Genomic DNA, 16781 nt, shown 5'->3' with positions numbered 1-16781 from the left:
TGGCAACAACGGAGATTTTACCCAGCTGCGGGTCGAAAGATCGCCGCCGCCGCCTGAATCTTCGGGGGCAATCCGGAGTCGTGATTATCAACCGTGCGTTTTTAATTCCAGACTGCAGACCTCAGCTCAACCGTGCATTTCATTTACCGAGGACTTGGGGGGGCGGCGGCGGTTATCATTCTGATTTGCCGCGCGAGTCGGCTGATCTGCGCTTATCTAAAATGTATAAAGGAACGAGATCGACGCGGCGCGTGGGAATGAGGCGGCTCTTTGAAGTTAGGGGAGGCCTTCTGAGATTTAGGCTTTCAAGTCGCTCCCCAAGGTGCTGAATACAGTATCAAGCAAAACTTTGTTTAGGGATCAAGGCTTTCTTTTCTGTTTCTTTGTGTGTGTGTGTGTGTTTGGGTCGCGGCTGCCGGAGGGAGAGCTCCTCAATCTTCCCCGACAGAAACGGAGAACGTCATCTATTAAATCAAAATCTACCCATCAATTATGCATTCTGATAAAAAAAAAAAAAAAAAAAAAAAAAAAAAACGCGCTCAAATTCAATTAAAAATACATTCCGGCCGTCAAAATAACTTTTCGGGATATTTTGGGTTATTCATCTCGAGCGTGCACGTGCCGACGGCGTCGTCATTGGCTCACCCAGCGTGACGCTCTCCACTTTGGGCCGCTGGGAATACGGCAGGTTCCTGTACACCTGCTCGATGATCTTCTCCTTCACCTGCGAGATGGTGTCGCAGTTCAGCACCTTGACGGGCGTCACGTCGGGACCCTCGCCGTGCACGAGCACCTGCAGTGTCTGGACACACACACACACACACACAGAATTTCACAAGGTGGTGAAAACATGAACAGGGGTCGAAGGCAAACGTGCAGAGGCTCACACAACACATATAACTGTCAGGTCAGCATTGCCATGGCGATCAAGCTCACACACACACACACACACACACACACACACACCAGCTTTCTGACACCAGGAGTTCCTGGCACCCGGCCTGCAGCAGCAAGAGCCGGCGATGTATTGGTGTAAACCCGAAACAACACTTGGAATCGACCTCGCCGTGACCATTCTCCTCCTCTCTGACGTCTTTTCCTTTTCTTCTCCTCTAATTCCATCATGGCGGGTAATGTGTAGTTCACGTTACACAACTGCCGTCACGTTGGCCTCCGTTTCGAACCGTTTGCGGGGTCGCCGTTTGTCGTGGTCGGCCCGCTTTCCCGGCTCCGCGCTTGCTCGCCGTGTTTTCAAACGGCGTCCGCTTTCCTCCGTTATTTTTTTCACGTTTTGTCTTCTAGAGCCGTGAACGTCGACGCTGAAAGTGGATGTCACACAAAAGGAGGCAAGCCGCCTGAGGGGCTGAGGGCTTCAGGATGGTAACCATGGCAACTGCAGGCCGATTGTGCTGCTTGCTAGGCACACTAGGGGCACTTGATCTGACCAGACTTTGCGTGTGAGTGTGTGTGTGTGTGTGTGTGTGTGTGTGCACGGCCTATCTCACCAGGACGGAGTACTCCACGTCGTCGCCCAACAGCCCCGTGTCGTTCAGGGTGTATTTAGCTTTCTTCACTCTGGCGTCCACCGGCCCTTTCTCAATCTGGTGCTTGATGGCGCGGAACAGTTTGTACAAGGGTTCGCCTGCAGAGTCCTGAGCACACACACACACACACACACACACACACACACACATACACACACACAAGGCATTTAGAAGTTGTGTCAGGTGCAACAGAGCTCAGTGGTGCGCTTTGAAAGAGACTCCGCGAGGAGCCTGACCTCCAAGACCGGGAAGTAGCATTTGAAATCACTCGCTATTCCACACAGTCGGGGGCGTCAATTCAGTACCTTCAGAAACTGGTAAAGGCAGATGGACATCCAGTTGCACAGCATCCTCTCCACCACCGTCTCGGACCTGAAAGACACACAGGGAGGGCACTTCTGAGATCGACCAAAGTTCTGCTAAGGAGCCGCTGGTTCGCGCCAGGTGGGTTGTTTGTATCCGCTGTGTCTTTTGGAGCTTCGTGAAGGCTACGGGGGCTATAATCACCCACACACACACACACACACACACACCTCGCCTGCAGAGCTTAAGTTCATTAAGCACTTCAGCACTTTTCGGCACATTTCACTGGTTGGCTTTTGATTTCGGAGGAAACAACAGTATTCTGCTTTTTCTTTTCCAGGCTGCTTGTACTTCCCTTTCCACCTATTGCTAAATGGGTGACTCCACTTCCTGTAATTGGCCTGAGCCAAACGGAGCGATGTTTCCACACTGCCACGAATCCCAATTAAATTTGGCTTTGCCTCTCTGTTTTGCAACGAAAAAAAGTCCTCACCGCGCGGGTCAACTTGAACGGCAATTGCGATCGGGGTTAAAGTGATGGAAAAGGTCAGGTGCCGGATTTAAAGTTAGAGAAAACACCTTCATCACCTCTTGGCTCCAGAGCGCTAGCCGTGCAAGACGCTAGCCCGTCCGCCGGGAGCAACAAGGAGGGTTGGGAGTCTGCATGCACGCGAACGCCGTCGGTCGTCGCGGAGAGAAATTTACAGCCCGCTTGTCAGTTTGCGGGTGTTTCAATTTAAACTAATGTCAGCGCGGATGATGGATCTTAATGTCAGATATTCACTGGTGGCGCCCATTGTTATGCTAGCTCGGCTAATTAGATGTCTTGTACGGGGGGGGGGGGGCGCATTGGCACAGTGACCTAAACAGCACAATAAGCTCTCCTTGGGGGGGTAATTAAGACGCGAATTAGCGGAGCAGCGGCGCAGACAGCCGGGATGACATAACCGCGTCCCAGCAGTGATGAAAGGCCGGGGGGGTAGTAGGAGATTTGACCCGGACACGGCCGATGCGGCGAGAAACGGCAGAAAAAGGCCGAGCGGAGTCGGGTTTCTAGGGCGATTAACCCGTATGGAAATGGCCAAGCGGGGGGGGGGGAGAATGTTGAAAAATAAATCCGGAGTGCTCAAGCCGCCCCTTAAACAACCAGCTAAACAGCCGTTGTTAGCGACTGTTTTGACAGAAAGGATAAGTATCGGGGCTGGATTTTCACTTTAAGCTGGTTAAAATGCAAGATTACATCTCAATGCAGGGGAATCGCAATACGGTGTATGGCCACGCCGAAACACTCCCCACCGAGCTGCGCTGAGACCTGAGCCCCCGTTTTTTTTTTTTTTTTTTGACAAAAGGCACGGTGTGGATTATATTTCAGCATTAAATCATAGTTTACCACCGACATTGGTCACGGTGGGAATACTTTTAAGGCGGCTCGGCCGATATCCGCGTGAGTACGGCCAGATTCAATCAGAGATAGGGGAGAACTTTCATGATTCATGATCTGTGCCGTTGTGCTCTGAGCACAGCCGCAGAAGCAGATGACTGATAAGGCGGCTGGGACGCAGGGGTGGGCTGGAAAGAGCGCCAACGGTGGGAATTAAAAAATAAAACATCTGAAAATGAGAGTTCAGATTGGGCTCCAAGAAGGATTCGCAAAGGAAGGAATTTCCTTGGAGTTCACATTATTTATAGGCCCACATGGCAACCATTAACCTCGCAGAGAGAAGTGTTTAGTCTATTTCTTAGCTTTTGGCCCGAGCTGGTGGGTACCGGATGGGGGGGGGGGAGGGGAACGGCGGCGAGCAGTGATTCATCCAGCTTCAACTCCAACGAGGGCAAACAGGAGGGGGATGACTGGAATAGATCAAGAGTCTGTTCTGGATGACGGGCTGAAGTAGTCGGCGCAAAAGAAAAATCTGTTGGGAGACATGGCAACACAAGAAACAGTCCACTTGGCCCTGGAATGGATCCCAGTCCTCGTAAACCAGTTCGTAAGACGGCTGCCAGGGTTTAGATATAGAACGATTAGAGCGAGGGAGGATTACAGCGCCGGGAAACCATGACATTTCATCATCCCAGCGCAGGATGATTCGCCCGCCAAACATGGCGCAGCGGGGGAGCCGGGGGGGGGGTAATGTCGCCGGTGTTCATCAACAGGTATAATGTCACCGTTGTAATTGGCGCAGAACACAAAGTACCAATACTGCGCGGTGAATGTCATTATTAGAAATGACTCCTGCCGGGGAGCCGGTCTGGGTAAACAAACACGAAAAAAAGAATGTGGCTGGTTCAGGTGAGAGCACTCGAGTGGAGGGGAAGGTGCCGCGGAGTCTCTCAAGGCGGGCTCCCGATGGGTTTGGCGCCAAAGTGGCGTTCGAGTGTCGAAATGAGACTACTTGGGAGAAGACGGTCTGTCTTGTATGCTTAGTTCAACTCCAAAATATTCAACTGGACGGTCAATGACGTGCATGTAGGTCCGCGTTTGTGTCTCTTTTGACCAACAAAGTCGAGGAGCTGATACTTTATCCACGATGTCTTCAAGGCCAAAAAAAAACGGCGAGCGAAGAAGGCGCGTCTTGGTGCATCAGGGGGCCGAGGGACAAAATAGATGTGAATATGTGTGCTGGGGAGGATGTAACGGAGTAAAAGTACTCATGACATTTCACAAATGTACCGTATTTTCATAACCATAAGGCGCACCGCACTAAAAGGCGCAGTCTTGTATTTAACACACACATAAGGCGCACCTGATTATAGGGCGCAGGTTTTATATACAATCCACGCCCACACTTCCCCCCTTAACGTTCTCATGGTGTCCTCTACTACATCCGCCTTACAACATCAACACACACACAAGCATACAAGTCAGAGTCTGACAAGTCTTCACTGTCAGGGTCACTTTCCCCGGAAATGATGCCGGCTTTTGCGAAAGCTCGAACAACAGCGCTAGCAGACACGTTAGCCTGAGCGTCAACAATCCATTCGCTGCCTTCCACTCTTCGTAAAACTGTGGTCTCCAAGAAGACTTTTCGTTCCCAGTTGTGTGTATCGCTACCTTGCCGTTCCCCTTCTTCTGCACAGGATGTCGAAAGTGAGCGGCACCTCGTCCATGTTAGCGATGCGGGGGGCTGGATGTGTTTGTCGGCAATGTTTTCAGGGTTGTTAAAACAACGATGTTCTGCATAACCCACATACCCATATACAATCGACGCCCACACTTCCCCCTTTAACGTTCTCACGGTGTTCTCTACTTCGTCCACCTTACAACAACAACACACACAGGGCGCACTGCACTATAGGGCGCACTGCACTATAGGGCGCGCCGCACATTTTGAAGAAAATCTAAGACTCTTATGTGTGCCTTATAGTTGTGAAAATACGGTACTCAAGGATGTCGAGGAAGCGGGAGTAACCTCTGCCGAACCCACAGCCGTCAAGGGGAACGACCAAGATTTGGCCGTTCGCTATGCTTAATGTGCTGCACGCATCGGGCGGGAGACGGGGTTTTAACCCAGAACGCTTAAAGGGTCACGTACGAGGATGTCCGACAATTCACCGCGTCATTCATAGTGAGGTCTGCGGCACGGCAGCTTGGCCTTTCGGATTGTGAGAGGAAACTGGAGGACCAGCAGGGGACCTGCAGGCGCAAAATGGCTCTTTAGAGCCAAATCAACTCTGGAGAAACTGGAGGGGTAAAAGTAGTGGGGAAGAAATACCTCATCACAACCAACCTCCTCAAGGAGGCTTGGCCTTCCTGCTGCTTTTCTACTGTAATGGGTTTAACTCTAACAGCCTGTATGATTTTCATGGGACTTCGTTTAAACGGAGTCTCTGTGCACTTCTAGGGATTGAAATTCCCCCCCAAATATATTTCATTTTCTATTCTGACTGGTTGCTTTGAGTCTACAGCCGCAGGAAAAGACGCCCCCGGAGTTTCCACTCTTCTCCCACGTATCCTTGACGGGACTGGGGTAAATTCTTCTAACTTTGCGCGGCACAACTATACGAGCAAGAGCGGTGACCCTCCGGCGAGACTTGAGTAACCTCCGACTGCCACCGTGCGCCGCAATGTCAGGAGAAATCAGGATTTTCAGGAAAATAACCCGAGTAAGAAGACTCTGCTGCCGCTGCCTTCCCCTTATTTCTGACACCGGCGGGCGAACAACTCACGGTATCACATTCAGAGGAGCCTCCCTCCTCCAGAAATATTAGGTTCATGTCTGATTCAGCGGAAACCAAACTAGAAACGTTGTAATCCGGAAAGGACACGTGCTGACAACGTGCTGCCAGATTCCCGGACATGACATTGGTCATATGGCCAAGGACAAAGCTGCCATCTGGATTTTGCGGATAGTTTCTCTCCCGGTGTTAGTCTTCCTGCTAATGGCGGCTCCCCTGCTGCAACTCTGCTGTATTCCGTGTCAGACCGATTTGTCAAGTATTTTACTTTTTGGAGGTCTTGCGGTGAGACAAGGGATGTCCGAGCGGCGTTAGCTCCTCGGATGTTTGGAATTCGGCTCCGCGGATGCCTAGGCCCCGGCCCCGAGGGGCCGCCGCGAGCGCTACGTGTTTGCCGTGTTATTAGGCTACTATTTGTTAGTTACCTTTGACAAACAATTCCAAACCGTCTGGGGTTCTGGTACTTCTTCGTTGGTGTGTTCCACCAGCGAGCCCACAGATGTTCAGTTGCAGCAGAGGAACCAACCGTGTTTAACTTTATCCACTTTTCTTAGGTAAGCAATACATTTTCCTAGCTTGCGACACACTCCCAGATCTCCGGTCTGTGCAAGCGGTGAGTTTAGACTCACGCTGATGAAAACCAATCCAAAGGTGACACATCAACTTAAAACCAAGGAACTCATCAAGCCAAACTAGCAAAAGTAGCCCGGAGTTTCAAAACGTGACCTATCGTGGAAGGGCTCGATTCTCCACAGGACGCTCACCTTCGCAGCATGAGCTTGGGGTTCTTGCTGTGGACGTATTCCTCCATCAGCTCCAGCAGCAGCGTCCTCATGATGTCGGTGTAGTACTCCAGCTTCCCGTGAAGGGCCACCGTCAGCAAGGAGGCGAAGTAAACCTTGGCCCTGGCGTTGAAGTCGTGGCTGCGCTCCAGGGTGCGGATGAACTGCCAACGCAAACGCAGACAGGTGAAATCTCGAAATCTTTTTCGCGCAAACAGGCGAAGGAAGACACGGCTCTGCTTTGTGAAACAAACAAGACGGTCGCTCATGAACACACTCGTGATCAGGGTGAACCAAATTCTGCCCTGTGAAAGGCTCTCGCAGGGGAAACTCAGCAATTAGCGGATGAGGAAGCACCCACGCGAGTTTATCCGGCGCCTCAAAAGCCACGCAGGCGCTAGCATTGTTGGATTATTATCCGTCTTTACCCCCCTCCGCGCTGTCTCGCCTGGGTTCTCACTTCTAAAAACTCTGTGTTGCTAAAAACACTTATCCGACACCTTGCTCGAATTGCGAGTTTAAAATAATTTAAAAAAAAAAACAGAACGATTGTGTTTATTCTCGTGATTCTGAGACCTGGCAGGAATGTGAGAGAATCTGCGCCGTCGCTAATGGGCGCGTTAAGGCTTTTCATTTTCACACAGGAAGAAGAAAGAAAAGGAACTGTGTAACACTTTATATTTCTACTTCTGACTCACTTTGGGTGAAATAAATAAAGGCTCGGAGGGAAATGCAGCTCCGTGCTCCTGAAGGCCTTATAAAATTCACAAAAGGACCGTGTCTGTGAGCTGTGACCGCTCTGGTTACGGAAGGCCGGAATCACTGATTTTAAATCAAATCCCCCCCATAGCATTCTCCAAGCCAATGTTTCTTCTTACCACTGACGTATAAGACGCGACCGATGAGTTAAAAAGAAGAAAAACAAAAGAAACCGAAATGTCTTTCACAATGACAACTCACTTAGATGCTATGCAGATGTACTAAAAATCTATTAGCATCGAATGACTTGCGGGCAGCGACAAAGCTAACAAAACGCTAACCCACCTTTTCTAAATGCTACATGCCGAGTTGGTCCGGATTTATCCGTAACGTCGCACGAACGGCGGACGACCTATGGCGGTACTTTTTGTTTTTATCAGGAATGCGAGTTTTGGCCCAGCCCGCGCCATTCTCGTTGTCAGTGGCGGCTCGATCTCCGCCGGCCCACATCGACCCCCCACGCATTGACATTCTAGCGGCCCGCGGTTTGTATCGATAGCAGAGACAGATTAGCACAGCGGGACGTGATCTCCAAGATTAAATTTTGAGGAGGCCGCCGCATTAATCGGCGACTTTGAGGGACTGCGGCTTCATCAAACTGGCGGGGGACGATATTCCAACCCGACTTTAAATCTCTTAATTTGAAAATCCCTATATCGTTGATCGTCCGTCACTGAAATTAAGCAGAGCCAGAATGAAAAGGTTAAAGATACAACCAAATAAGGCAGTTAACGCACACGTGTTAAGAGCTAATAGCAGCTTCATTAATAATAATAATCATAATTTATCCTTTTTTAATCCCCGCAGGGAAATTAGTTCTCTGCAATTAACCCATCATGGGTGAACCATGAGCAGTAGGCATGCCGTCCACCGGCGCCAGGGGAGCGGTCGAGTCTTGGTAAACAACATTTCGACACTAAGGGAGGAGCCGGGAATCGAACCGGAAGGGCCGATCGCTCTACCTCCTGCACCATGCCGCCCTCCCGGCGGATAATTTAGCGGATAGCGAACGCCTTCAAGCGGACAGCGTGGCCGGGCGGATTACGTTGATGAGGAAGGTCTTGGAGTTCAGGAGGTTGGAGAACTGGTTGAGCGCCTGCGTCACCGTGGCGCGCCGAGCCTCCGGGATGGAGAGCCGGCCGGTGATCATGACGTCGTTGGCGCCGTCCTTGGAGGGGAGGAAGAAGACCCGGTCCGTGTAGGTCTTGTAGTCCAAGAAGGGGATCCTGCCCTCGTTCAGGTCATTGGTGTGGTCCTCCATCTCTATCATCAGATCTGCGAAAAGAGAGGAAGAGGCGGCGCTTATTTCTTTGTCGGGCGAGGGAATACAGGGGGGGACCGTTCCAGCTGTGAGAGATTGTTTCCTATTAGCGCTGCTGCGACGGCGCCTCTCGTAATGACAATAACGGCGTGCTAAGAGGGCGAATTTATTTAATTTGCCGCACACTGTAGTACATCAAAGAAATGTAATCAGAGTTTCGTTACGGCTCGCGAGCGAGCGACATCGCGGATCCCCTGAAGGGCTTTTTTTTTTCCTTGTGTTGTGAGAGGAGGAGCCGCCGGCCGTACCTGTGAACTCCTTCTTGCAGCGGTCCCGAACGCTCTCCTCCAAGTTCTCCAGCTGGTGCTTCACCTTCTCGTACTCTCTCTCGGCCTGCTGGCTCTTCCGCCTGCGCGGCAGACGTTGGACGGAAAGGGGAGGGCGGGAAGTCGGGTTAGTCTCAAGTACATTTCCCGAAACTCTCGCAAATAGAGTGCCGCTTTTTTGGCATCGATGACTGAAAAGTTTATTCCGTCAGCGAAGGCGACGAAGGGAGGTCAAGGAAACCTCGGATCAATTGCCGGTCGATCACATATAGAGTCTTACATTCACACGTGTGGACAATGTAGGTTCTCAACAGAACCTCCTCGGACTGCAGGAGGAACCGGGAGAACCCTGAGGAACCCCTTGCAGACAAGGGGGGACCTCGGAGACTCCATAAAAAAAAAGCCCCTTGAGAGGATCCAACCGGGGACCCACTTGCCGTGAGGCGAGCATACTAAATGCTGCACCGCTGCGCCGCGCCGCAAACCAATCCAAGGCAGATAAATGCTATAATAAGTAAAAATGCAATAAAGTACATGTGTTTTTCTTAAAGACATGAGGATATATGCTAATACCGTGGCCCGAGTCTGTGTAAAGATGACTGACGCCGCATCGGCGCGCTTCATTTCTCCAAATCTGTTTATCTTGCCTCTACTTTAATAAGCTCCCGCCTTTTTACTCGCCGGATAGATAAAGCAACCGGAATAAAAAGCCTGCAATTAATCAGCCCCGGCAGCGATTCGAATCAGCAAAGCTGGTGGAGTGAAAACTGATCTGGGGTGGGGAGGGGGGGGGGAGAAAACAAAAACCCAATATGTAAGAATGGCTCATGCACGGGATGCAATAAATGAGCTCGCCGTGTTTTGCTATGCACAAGGTGAGCAATGCGCTAAACGACATGAATTATGAACAGAGATATATAAATAATGCGCAACAGGCGTGAACGCGGCTCGGTTGTGCCTAAAAATTATCCCCCCCCCCCCAGGTGTTGAAAAATATATATATTTCCCCCTGAAATATTCATCACTTCCAGCCCCTGGAAAGACGTGGAAAATGAAATAGTCAGAGGGCGGGAGTACGGTCAGAGCCGGACGGTGTGTATGCGAGGTCGGCGTTAGCCTGGATGGTGACGTTCACTCACACACACACACACACACACACACGCCGGTGCTGCAGTGATGAACCCCTTGGAAATGCTGGAGGTGCGAGGCGTGGCTTACCTGTAGCAGTAGACGGAGATGATAATGATGAGCAGCATGGGCACGATGACAGCGGGGATGATGATGTACAGCGACAGATCGTTCTTCTTCTCGTATTTCACCGAGCCGATCACCCACTCGCCCTTTCCGAACTTGATCTGCAAGTAAACGCGGCGGAGGAGTCTTATTACTGTTATTATAGCGGGAGTACTTTTGAGTGAAAACCTTGAGGGGAGGGGAAAAAAAAAAAAAAAAAAGAAAAAGGTGACCTAATCCATCGCGATTGCCGCCGTGCCGTAATTAAACGTGACTACATCAATGACAATTGATAACACGGTGCAAAAGGCCGGCTTGTAGATGCACTGCAGAAGAACCGCAAAGGTTCTCGGCTGACCATGAGTTCCAGCAGCTCGGGGCGTGTGTCGCGGCGGTGCCTGCGGGTGCTGGAGCTGGGCTGCGTCGGGGGCGGGTCCAGGAACAGCTTCTCGTCCTGGAGGGTGTTGACCACGCACTGGACGTTGCCGAGGAACGCCTGGGCCTCCGGCGCCGACATGGCTTTGGAGAATCCGCGGCCCTGCAGAGGGGGGGGGAAGGAGGGTAAGAACGTCGATTCTCCGCTTTGGAACACATTCACGATAAACGCGTCTTATATAAGACGCCTCTCAAGCAGGCGCCGGAGAACACGGCGTTCTGCAGATTCCTATAGAAGCAGGCATGACTCGAAGGCAGGCAAACATAATGAGGGTGTAATCGGTCTGCGGAGATGCTCAGAAGTCGCCTAATTAACCATTTGGCTGCGTTCAACCTAGATTGCTGATTCGGAGGGGGGTGCGAGGGCACGGAGGGATGCACTCGGATACGGGGAGTTTGACAGATACGCATTCCTTCAAATGCGGTGCAACGGAGTAACAATCACATGAGGCAATTACCTGACAAACCTCCAGGCCGGAATAATGAACATCTTTATTTGTGGCCTGGAAGCTGCAGGGGAGTGAGCGTTTTCTAGCAAGACAAGTGTTTCCTAAATAGAAGATCAGAAGGAGGCTGTGTATATTAAAGAGAAAGAGACAGGGAAAGTAATAGGTTTCTGCAATGGAAAACCACAACGCCCCTTATCTGGGGGGGCTCTGTTGGAGGAGCCTTATTCGATTCTTCATCACTCCTCAGCAGATGCGACACAGAATTACCAAGCGGGACTGTTGGAAGCCGAGCCGGAGCGAAAAAAATGCAAATCGCCTTCATATATTTTGGTCGGCGCGCCGGCTGCTTATACCCGGCGGACTTTATGGAGGTTTTCAGAAGCACTATACCGGGATTTGATTTGTTTTATATCCCCGCAATCTCCGGCGAGAAGCGCGCCGGCGAGCGAACCCGGATAAATTCGCCGACATACGGTCAAAATGGATAGACATTATCGGACCGGCCAACGGAACACGACTCCGGCTCGGGGGCGACCTCTCCTCCCTCTGCTGATCGCTGCCCGATACTCGAAAAGAGGTGCCGGGAAAAACCAAACGGTATGTTTACGGGAGAGCAACGGACTCACGGTGACGATGATGATGCTGCCCTCGGTGAGATCCTTCTTGGGAAGCTCGTAGAAGACGGGGTTGGCGTGGTAGACGAAGTTCTTCAGCGGCATCATCCAGTTGTCCAGCTGGATGTATGTTTTGACACTCAGGGAACTGTTGACCGTCGGGGACTTGAACTGGAGGATGGTGTCGTTCTTCTCATGGGCGTGCTGAGGAGCGAGGGAGGTGCACGGTTAGGATGTGGGGAACAAATGATCTGCGACTGTGCTTTTTTTTTTTTTTTTTTTTTTTGCAATTATAATTAAATGCATCATCAGCATAGCGGTTAACCCGCGAGTTTGACCCGAGATCTTCTTTTTGCTTGGGTCTGTCTCCTTCTGACAGCCGCGTGGGACGGCGGAAAAATCGCGCACGCAAAGATCTTCTAAACTCCAAAGGGAGATGGGCGGAGGCGGAGTTCTGAAGCAGTCTGGAACGTCTACTTTAAATCACGAGCCTAATTTGTGAAAGCACAATCTCCTCTGCCGTCTGCCTCGGAGAACTGACTGAACTTCTGAGCTCCACAGGAGACGTCCTCCAAGTTGTTCGCTCCGTTTCAATTGCAGATGGTGGACGTCGGTCCACGTCAGGTCTGTGACTTCAGTGTTTTAAATCAGCTCTCCGTTATTCCCCCGCAATCCCCGATCCCAGTGAGGAATTGTCGCGTTATTGTCATTTGGGAATTTCATTTACTGCTACCAATACGACCGAAAAGACCTGAAAAACTCTCCCATCTCACACCGAAGTCAAAGGTCAAGTTTGTCCGTTTTTTGGTCTCAACCAAGTCTAGATATTTGGCAAAGACTCAATCTTACAGGGTCACGCTTTACGATACTACGACAAGATTCTTTCAGCAATTGTTTCCCACCATGCAATGTTTACACTGGGTATTTTCAGAGCCTCTGCTATGTCATGCCACCACTTTTCCTTCTCCACTTGTATGGGAGGCGGTAACATCCAAGGCGGGCTGATGTGACCACAGCTCCACCATCTGCTCCTCTTTCTGGATGCTCCGTTTTGATCAATTCACCCCCTTCAGAGATACTAATTGTTTGTCGACCAGGTTTCCCCTTTTTTTGGAGCTCATCTATTGGTTGTTGATTGCGTTACGTCACCGTAAAGACTTGCAGTTTGACATTGTCTAAAAGCCTAGGAAAAGTCTGATCTTATATTTAAGGATGGACGTGACGGGGGCGCCGCAATGCCGGTAAGACTCCCAAAATCTCCCTCAGACTTTCAGGTTTTAGTCTGCGACCGTCAAAATCTTTTGGTGTGAGCCGAGGCGCAGGACTTGTAGTTTCGAATCCTCCAGATTCCAAAGTGGTTACACTTATCTTGTTCTCTAGTCCAACTTTCTGCACTTTGCAATGGCGGGATAGTCGAGGGGCTCGGCTGAGGAGGCTGAAGAGGCCCTCTCGAGTCCCCGCGGAGCCGCCATGAAGAGCATTCATCAAAAAGGCGCGCATTTTCTACATTAGCTATGACACATGTCTATAGGGTTGCAGTTCTACCAGGCGATTGTCATTTCGTTCATATAAATAGTGACTCGCCGGCTGTGCAATGACGCACAGAGGCCACGTTTCTGAGACTATCGTGCGGTGCCGAAGAGGCTTTTCAGATAAATAGGTGTAATTACTAGCATGACCTATATGCACGACGCTATGCACGATGATTTTTCTTCTTTTCTCGACTGCACTCCAGCAGACACAGAATATAGTCTAAATATTTGGGTCGGGCTGAATGGCCCCGACTTAAACCCGGAGGAGCTTATGAAGGTGACCAGCCAAGGCCTGTGAGATAACATTTTACATCCGGCGTTGGTTTATGCCAGCCAGGAGTCTTTTCAAATTACCCCCCTGTCCCTCGGCGGCCAGGACCAGGGACTGGGCCAGGAGTAAATCTCGCACGGCCATAATACCGGCATTAAATTTATCCCTTTAAATGAAATGAACAACATTTTTACTGCTGAACAAGTAGCCGGTAAACTGGAGGGCAGGCAGCAACTGTGCGCCGCTCCTTCAAGTTTCCCCCGGCAGATTGAATCCTACTTGATTAAGCTGGATGGGGAACACAGTTCTATTCTGGCGGCGGGGAGACGGCGCCGCCTCCGCCGCTATCTGCAATCCTACAGGTTTAAGGATTTATGGTCTGGGAAGTAAGATGAAGTAATACTGGCTTAAGTAATCTCGGTGATCAGCGGGGGCGAGGGAGAGCGGATGCATGCGTGTGTGTTGTGCGGTGGAAATGCTCGCGTTGTTTGGATGAATCACCGCCGTGCTCGCGCGCTCGTGAGATGCAGGGTGATCGATTGACAGTGGTGCTCCCGCCGGGAGGGGAGAAATATTTTAGAGTGCAGGGGGGATGGGCGGTGTAATCAGAGGATGGAGGGAACAATGCAGGGGGGCTGGAGGTGGAAAAGCAAAAGAGAACACACACACACACACACACACACACACACATACATACATACCTCAACCTCTACGTAGCTGTCGCCCTCCACCTTCAGGACGGCGGTCTGGATCAGGTCAAAGCCCGAGCCGCTGACCACGATGTTTCTCCCTCCGCTAAAAGACACAGGCAAAAGCATTCATACACAGCTACACAAGATGCGGGATAAATTGCAAAATCGGATTGTTTAGGTAAGCTGGAGAGCGCGGTTTTGTCGTAGCAAGTGTAATTCCAAACAAAAGGCTATGGTGAGCAGAACCGCGGGGGAAAAAAATGTCTAAATTTAAATTTCCTGCAATCAGGATGGCGGTTACGCTCCGGCCAATCGGAGAACGCGGCTTTTGGTGGAGTCGACAAAATTCGGTAGGAGCGAGCTTTCCATCTTGGACGTTTAGCCGTCCAATAAAGATCAAAGAGCCTAAAATCGATATTTTTGTAACGACTCTGAATGTATTTTCACAACAAAAAGTTGAACAGTGGCGCGTAGCGTTGGCAGCGAATGCTAACCGACGGTTGGGAAACAAGAAGATCCGCAAGGACGTCGGAGAACACGGAAGAGCAAATACGAACCGGACGACATTCGGCATGATTCTGATTGGGCGACCGATTAGGGGTGCCGAAGCCGTTGCACTGACCAAACAAAGCTTCCTCTGGGTTGGTAGTCCAGCACGATGGGGTTCTCCAAGAACTGGAAGGCACTTGGGATGGTGGACTCGAAACTCTTCCCATACTTGACTGTGACGGGGAGGGACTCCGACTGCAGCTTATCGCCCTGGTACTTCCCCGTCCTGCAGGTTATCTTCTCTCCTCCTCCAAACTGCTCCCTACGGGGGGATGAGGACAGGAGTCGGCGAGGAGGAGGGCCAGAGCATGGAGCTACACCCGGAGACTGGAGTTAAGGTCGATTTCTTTTTCGCTCAGGGAGGGAGGGATCAATACAGGGGCGTCAAAGTGTGAACGCCGCTGAATTAGCATGGGAAACCAGGTCTGAATACCGAGCAGCGGACAGAAACGGGGGAGGTGGTCCTTACACGGCGCAGTCCACCTCTCCGATGGAGACCCGGACGTCCTCCTTGCTGCCGGTGTCCAGGTAATCTCCGGAGATGGTGATGAGGGTTCCCCCGGCCTTGGGCCCTTTGCTCGGCTCCACCGTCAGAGGACTGGGGTTCTGACGGAGGGAGGAGGCGGGGGTCACGGGATGATGCATGGATATATATACCCAACCCCCCCCCCTGCACGCCCTGCAAGAGCAAGAGATGGCGGCGGCCCGCGAGCAAACACTTGTACGCCGCCACGTTTCCTGCTCTCCTCCTTGATCCCCCACCCCCCACCTCCACATCCCGCCGCTCATCACACACATTCAAGCTCCGGCGAGACTCAGGCGGGCGCCACATCTGCCTCAATTTGCTGAGCAAACAGTTAGGCGGAGCACTCCCCTGTGGGGAGGCTTTAGCGGCGCTGTAGATACGGAGAGCCAGTTAAAGAGCGACGCTGCCTGTTAAAGTATTAGCGGAGAAGCCTGCTGCACGCCGTCTGGCTAACGGAAGGGGGTGGGGGCGTGCATATTCTGGTACATCGCGGATCAGCGGCACCGGGATGTGGCTTTTTCCCAACCTTGCGTTTAAACGGCGTAGTCTTGTTACGCTCAGATGAATGCCCTGCGAGGTTTGGCAGCCGGAAAAGCAATATAAAGTGGAAGAACTAAAGGAAGGCTAAAAGGTTCTTTATTTTTTCAGTGATTACTTTATATATTGTGAGTCACGCGTTCCTGCCCCTCCAGACACACACACACACACACACACACATAAACACACACACGGGGAAGAGCAAAACAAAACATGGCAGAGCACGAGAGGACGGTTTACCCTGTAGGTGAAGGGCTTGTCCGAGGTCCCTTTCTTCCCGCCCCTCACCACCACCACCACCTCGCCCTTGTGCTGAATGTTTCCGCCGACGGGCCCGATCTCACACACCACGCTGCCGGACAAACAAAACAATGTCTTTAATAAAAATAAGACAAAAAATAAATAAATAAATGAGCATTTGAAATCAAACAGCTACCTGCTGCGGGGCGACCCTGAGCCTGGAACGTCGCGCTAGGTTTTAGCTAACTGGCTAAAAATAACCGGGACGACTGAGACACACACACACACACACACACATGCGGTGAGGCTTACTTTCACTTTGCCGTGTGTGTGTTTTGTGCAGGTTTCTCCTGACATGCCAGTGACAAAGGGGCTTGAATAGAGTACGATCTCCTCCGGCCTAATTGGGCAGGGAAATTGAACCCCTTGGAATTTCTGTGCCCCGAAGGCGTGCGGGGAATCCTGGCGTTTGGGTAAAGAAAGTGTGTGTCTCTAATGAAAGAGGGTAACCGAACGTGTCAGGCCTCATTGGGGGGGAGCCACGCAGTAAAA

At 51.2% G+C, this 16781-nt stretch overlaps 1 protein-coding gene across 2 annotated transcripts in view; it reads right to left on the bottom strand.

Annotated features, from left to right (window-relative positions):
- The window catches only part of plxnb2b (plexin b2b), a 101018-nt gene that overhangs the window by 7336 nt on the left and 76901 nt on the right, over positions 1 to 16781 (bottom strand). For both annotated transcript variants that reach the window (XM_086149420.1, XM_086149421.1), the window contains 13 exons: positions 16230 to 16341; positions 15396 to 15532; positions 15000 to 15188; positions 14387 to 14480; positions 11895 to 12086; positions 10743 to 10922; positions 10370 to 10506; positions 9134 to 9234; positions 8610 to 8839; positions 6788 to 6969; positions 1850 to 1916; positions 1506 to 1652; positions 646 to 802 (listed from right to left, as the gene is read on the bottom strand). In XM_086149420.1, coding sequence (XP_086005546.1) covers positions 646 to 802; positions 1506 to 1652; positions 1850 to 1916; positions 6788 to 6969; positions 8610 to 8839; positions 9134 to 9234; positions 10370 to 10506; positions 10743 to 10922; positions 11895 to 12086; positions 14387 to 14480; positions 15000 to 15188; positions 15396 to 15532; positions 16230 to 16341 — 1925 coding nt within the window. The remainder of the gene's footprint in view (positions 1 to 645; positions 803 to 1505; positions 1653 to 1849; positions 1917 to 6787; positions 6970 to 8609; positions 8840 to 9133; positions 9235 to 10369; positions 10507 to 10742; positions 10923 to 11894; positions 12087 to 14386; positions 14481 to 14999; positions 15189 to 15395; positions 15533 to 16229; positions 16342 to 16781) is intronic.

The sequence above is a fragment of the Fistularia commersonii genome, chromosome 7 (genome assembly GCF_037954325.1).
Source record: "Fistularia commersonii isolate RoL2024-O1a breed Wild chromosome 7, RoL_Fcom_v1.0, whole genome shotgun sequence".
In the NCBI taxonomy this organism is placed as follows: domain Eukaryota; kingdom Metazoa; phylum Chordata; class Actinopteri; order Syngnathiformes; family Fistulariidae; genus Fistularia; species Fistularia commersonii.
Note: the sequence above shows the minus strand (reverse complement) of the source record. Positions and strands in the feature narration are given on the sequence as shown.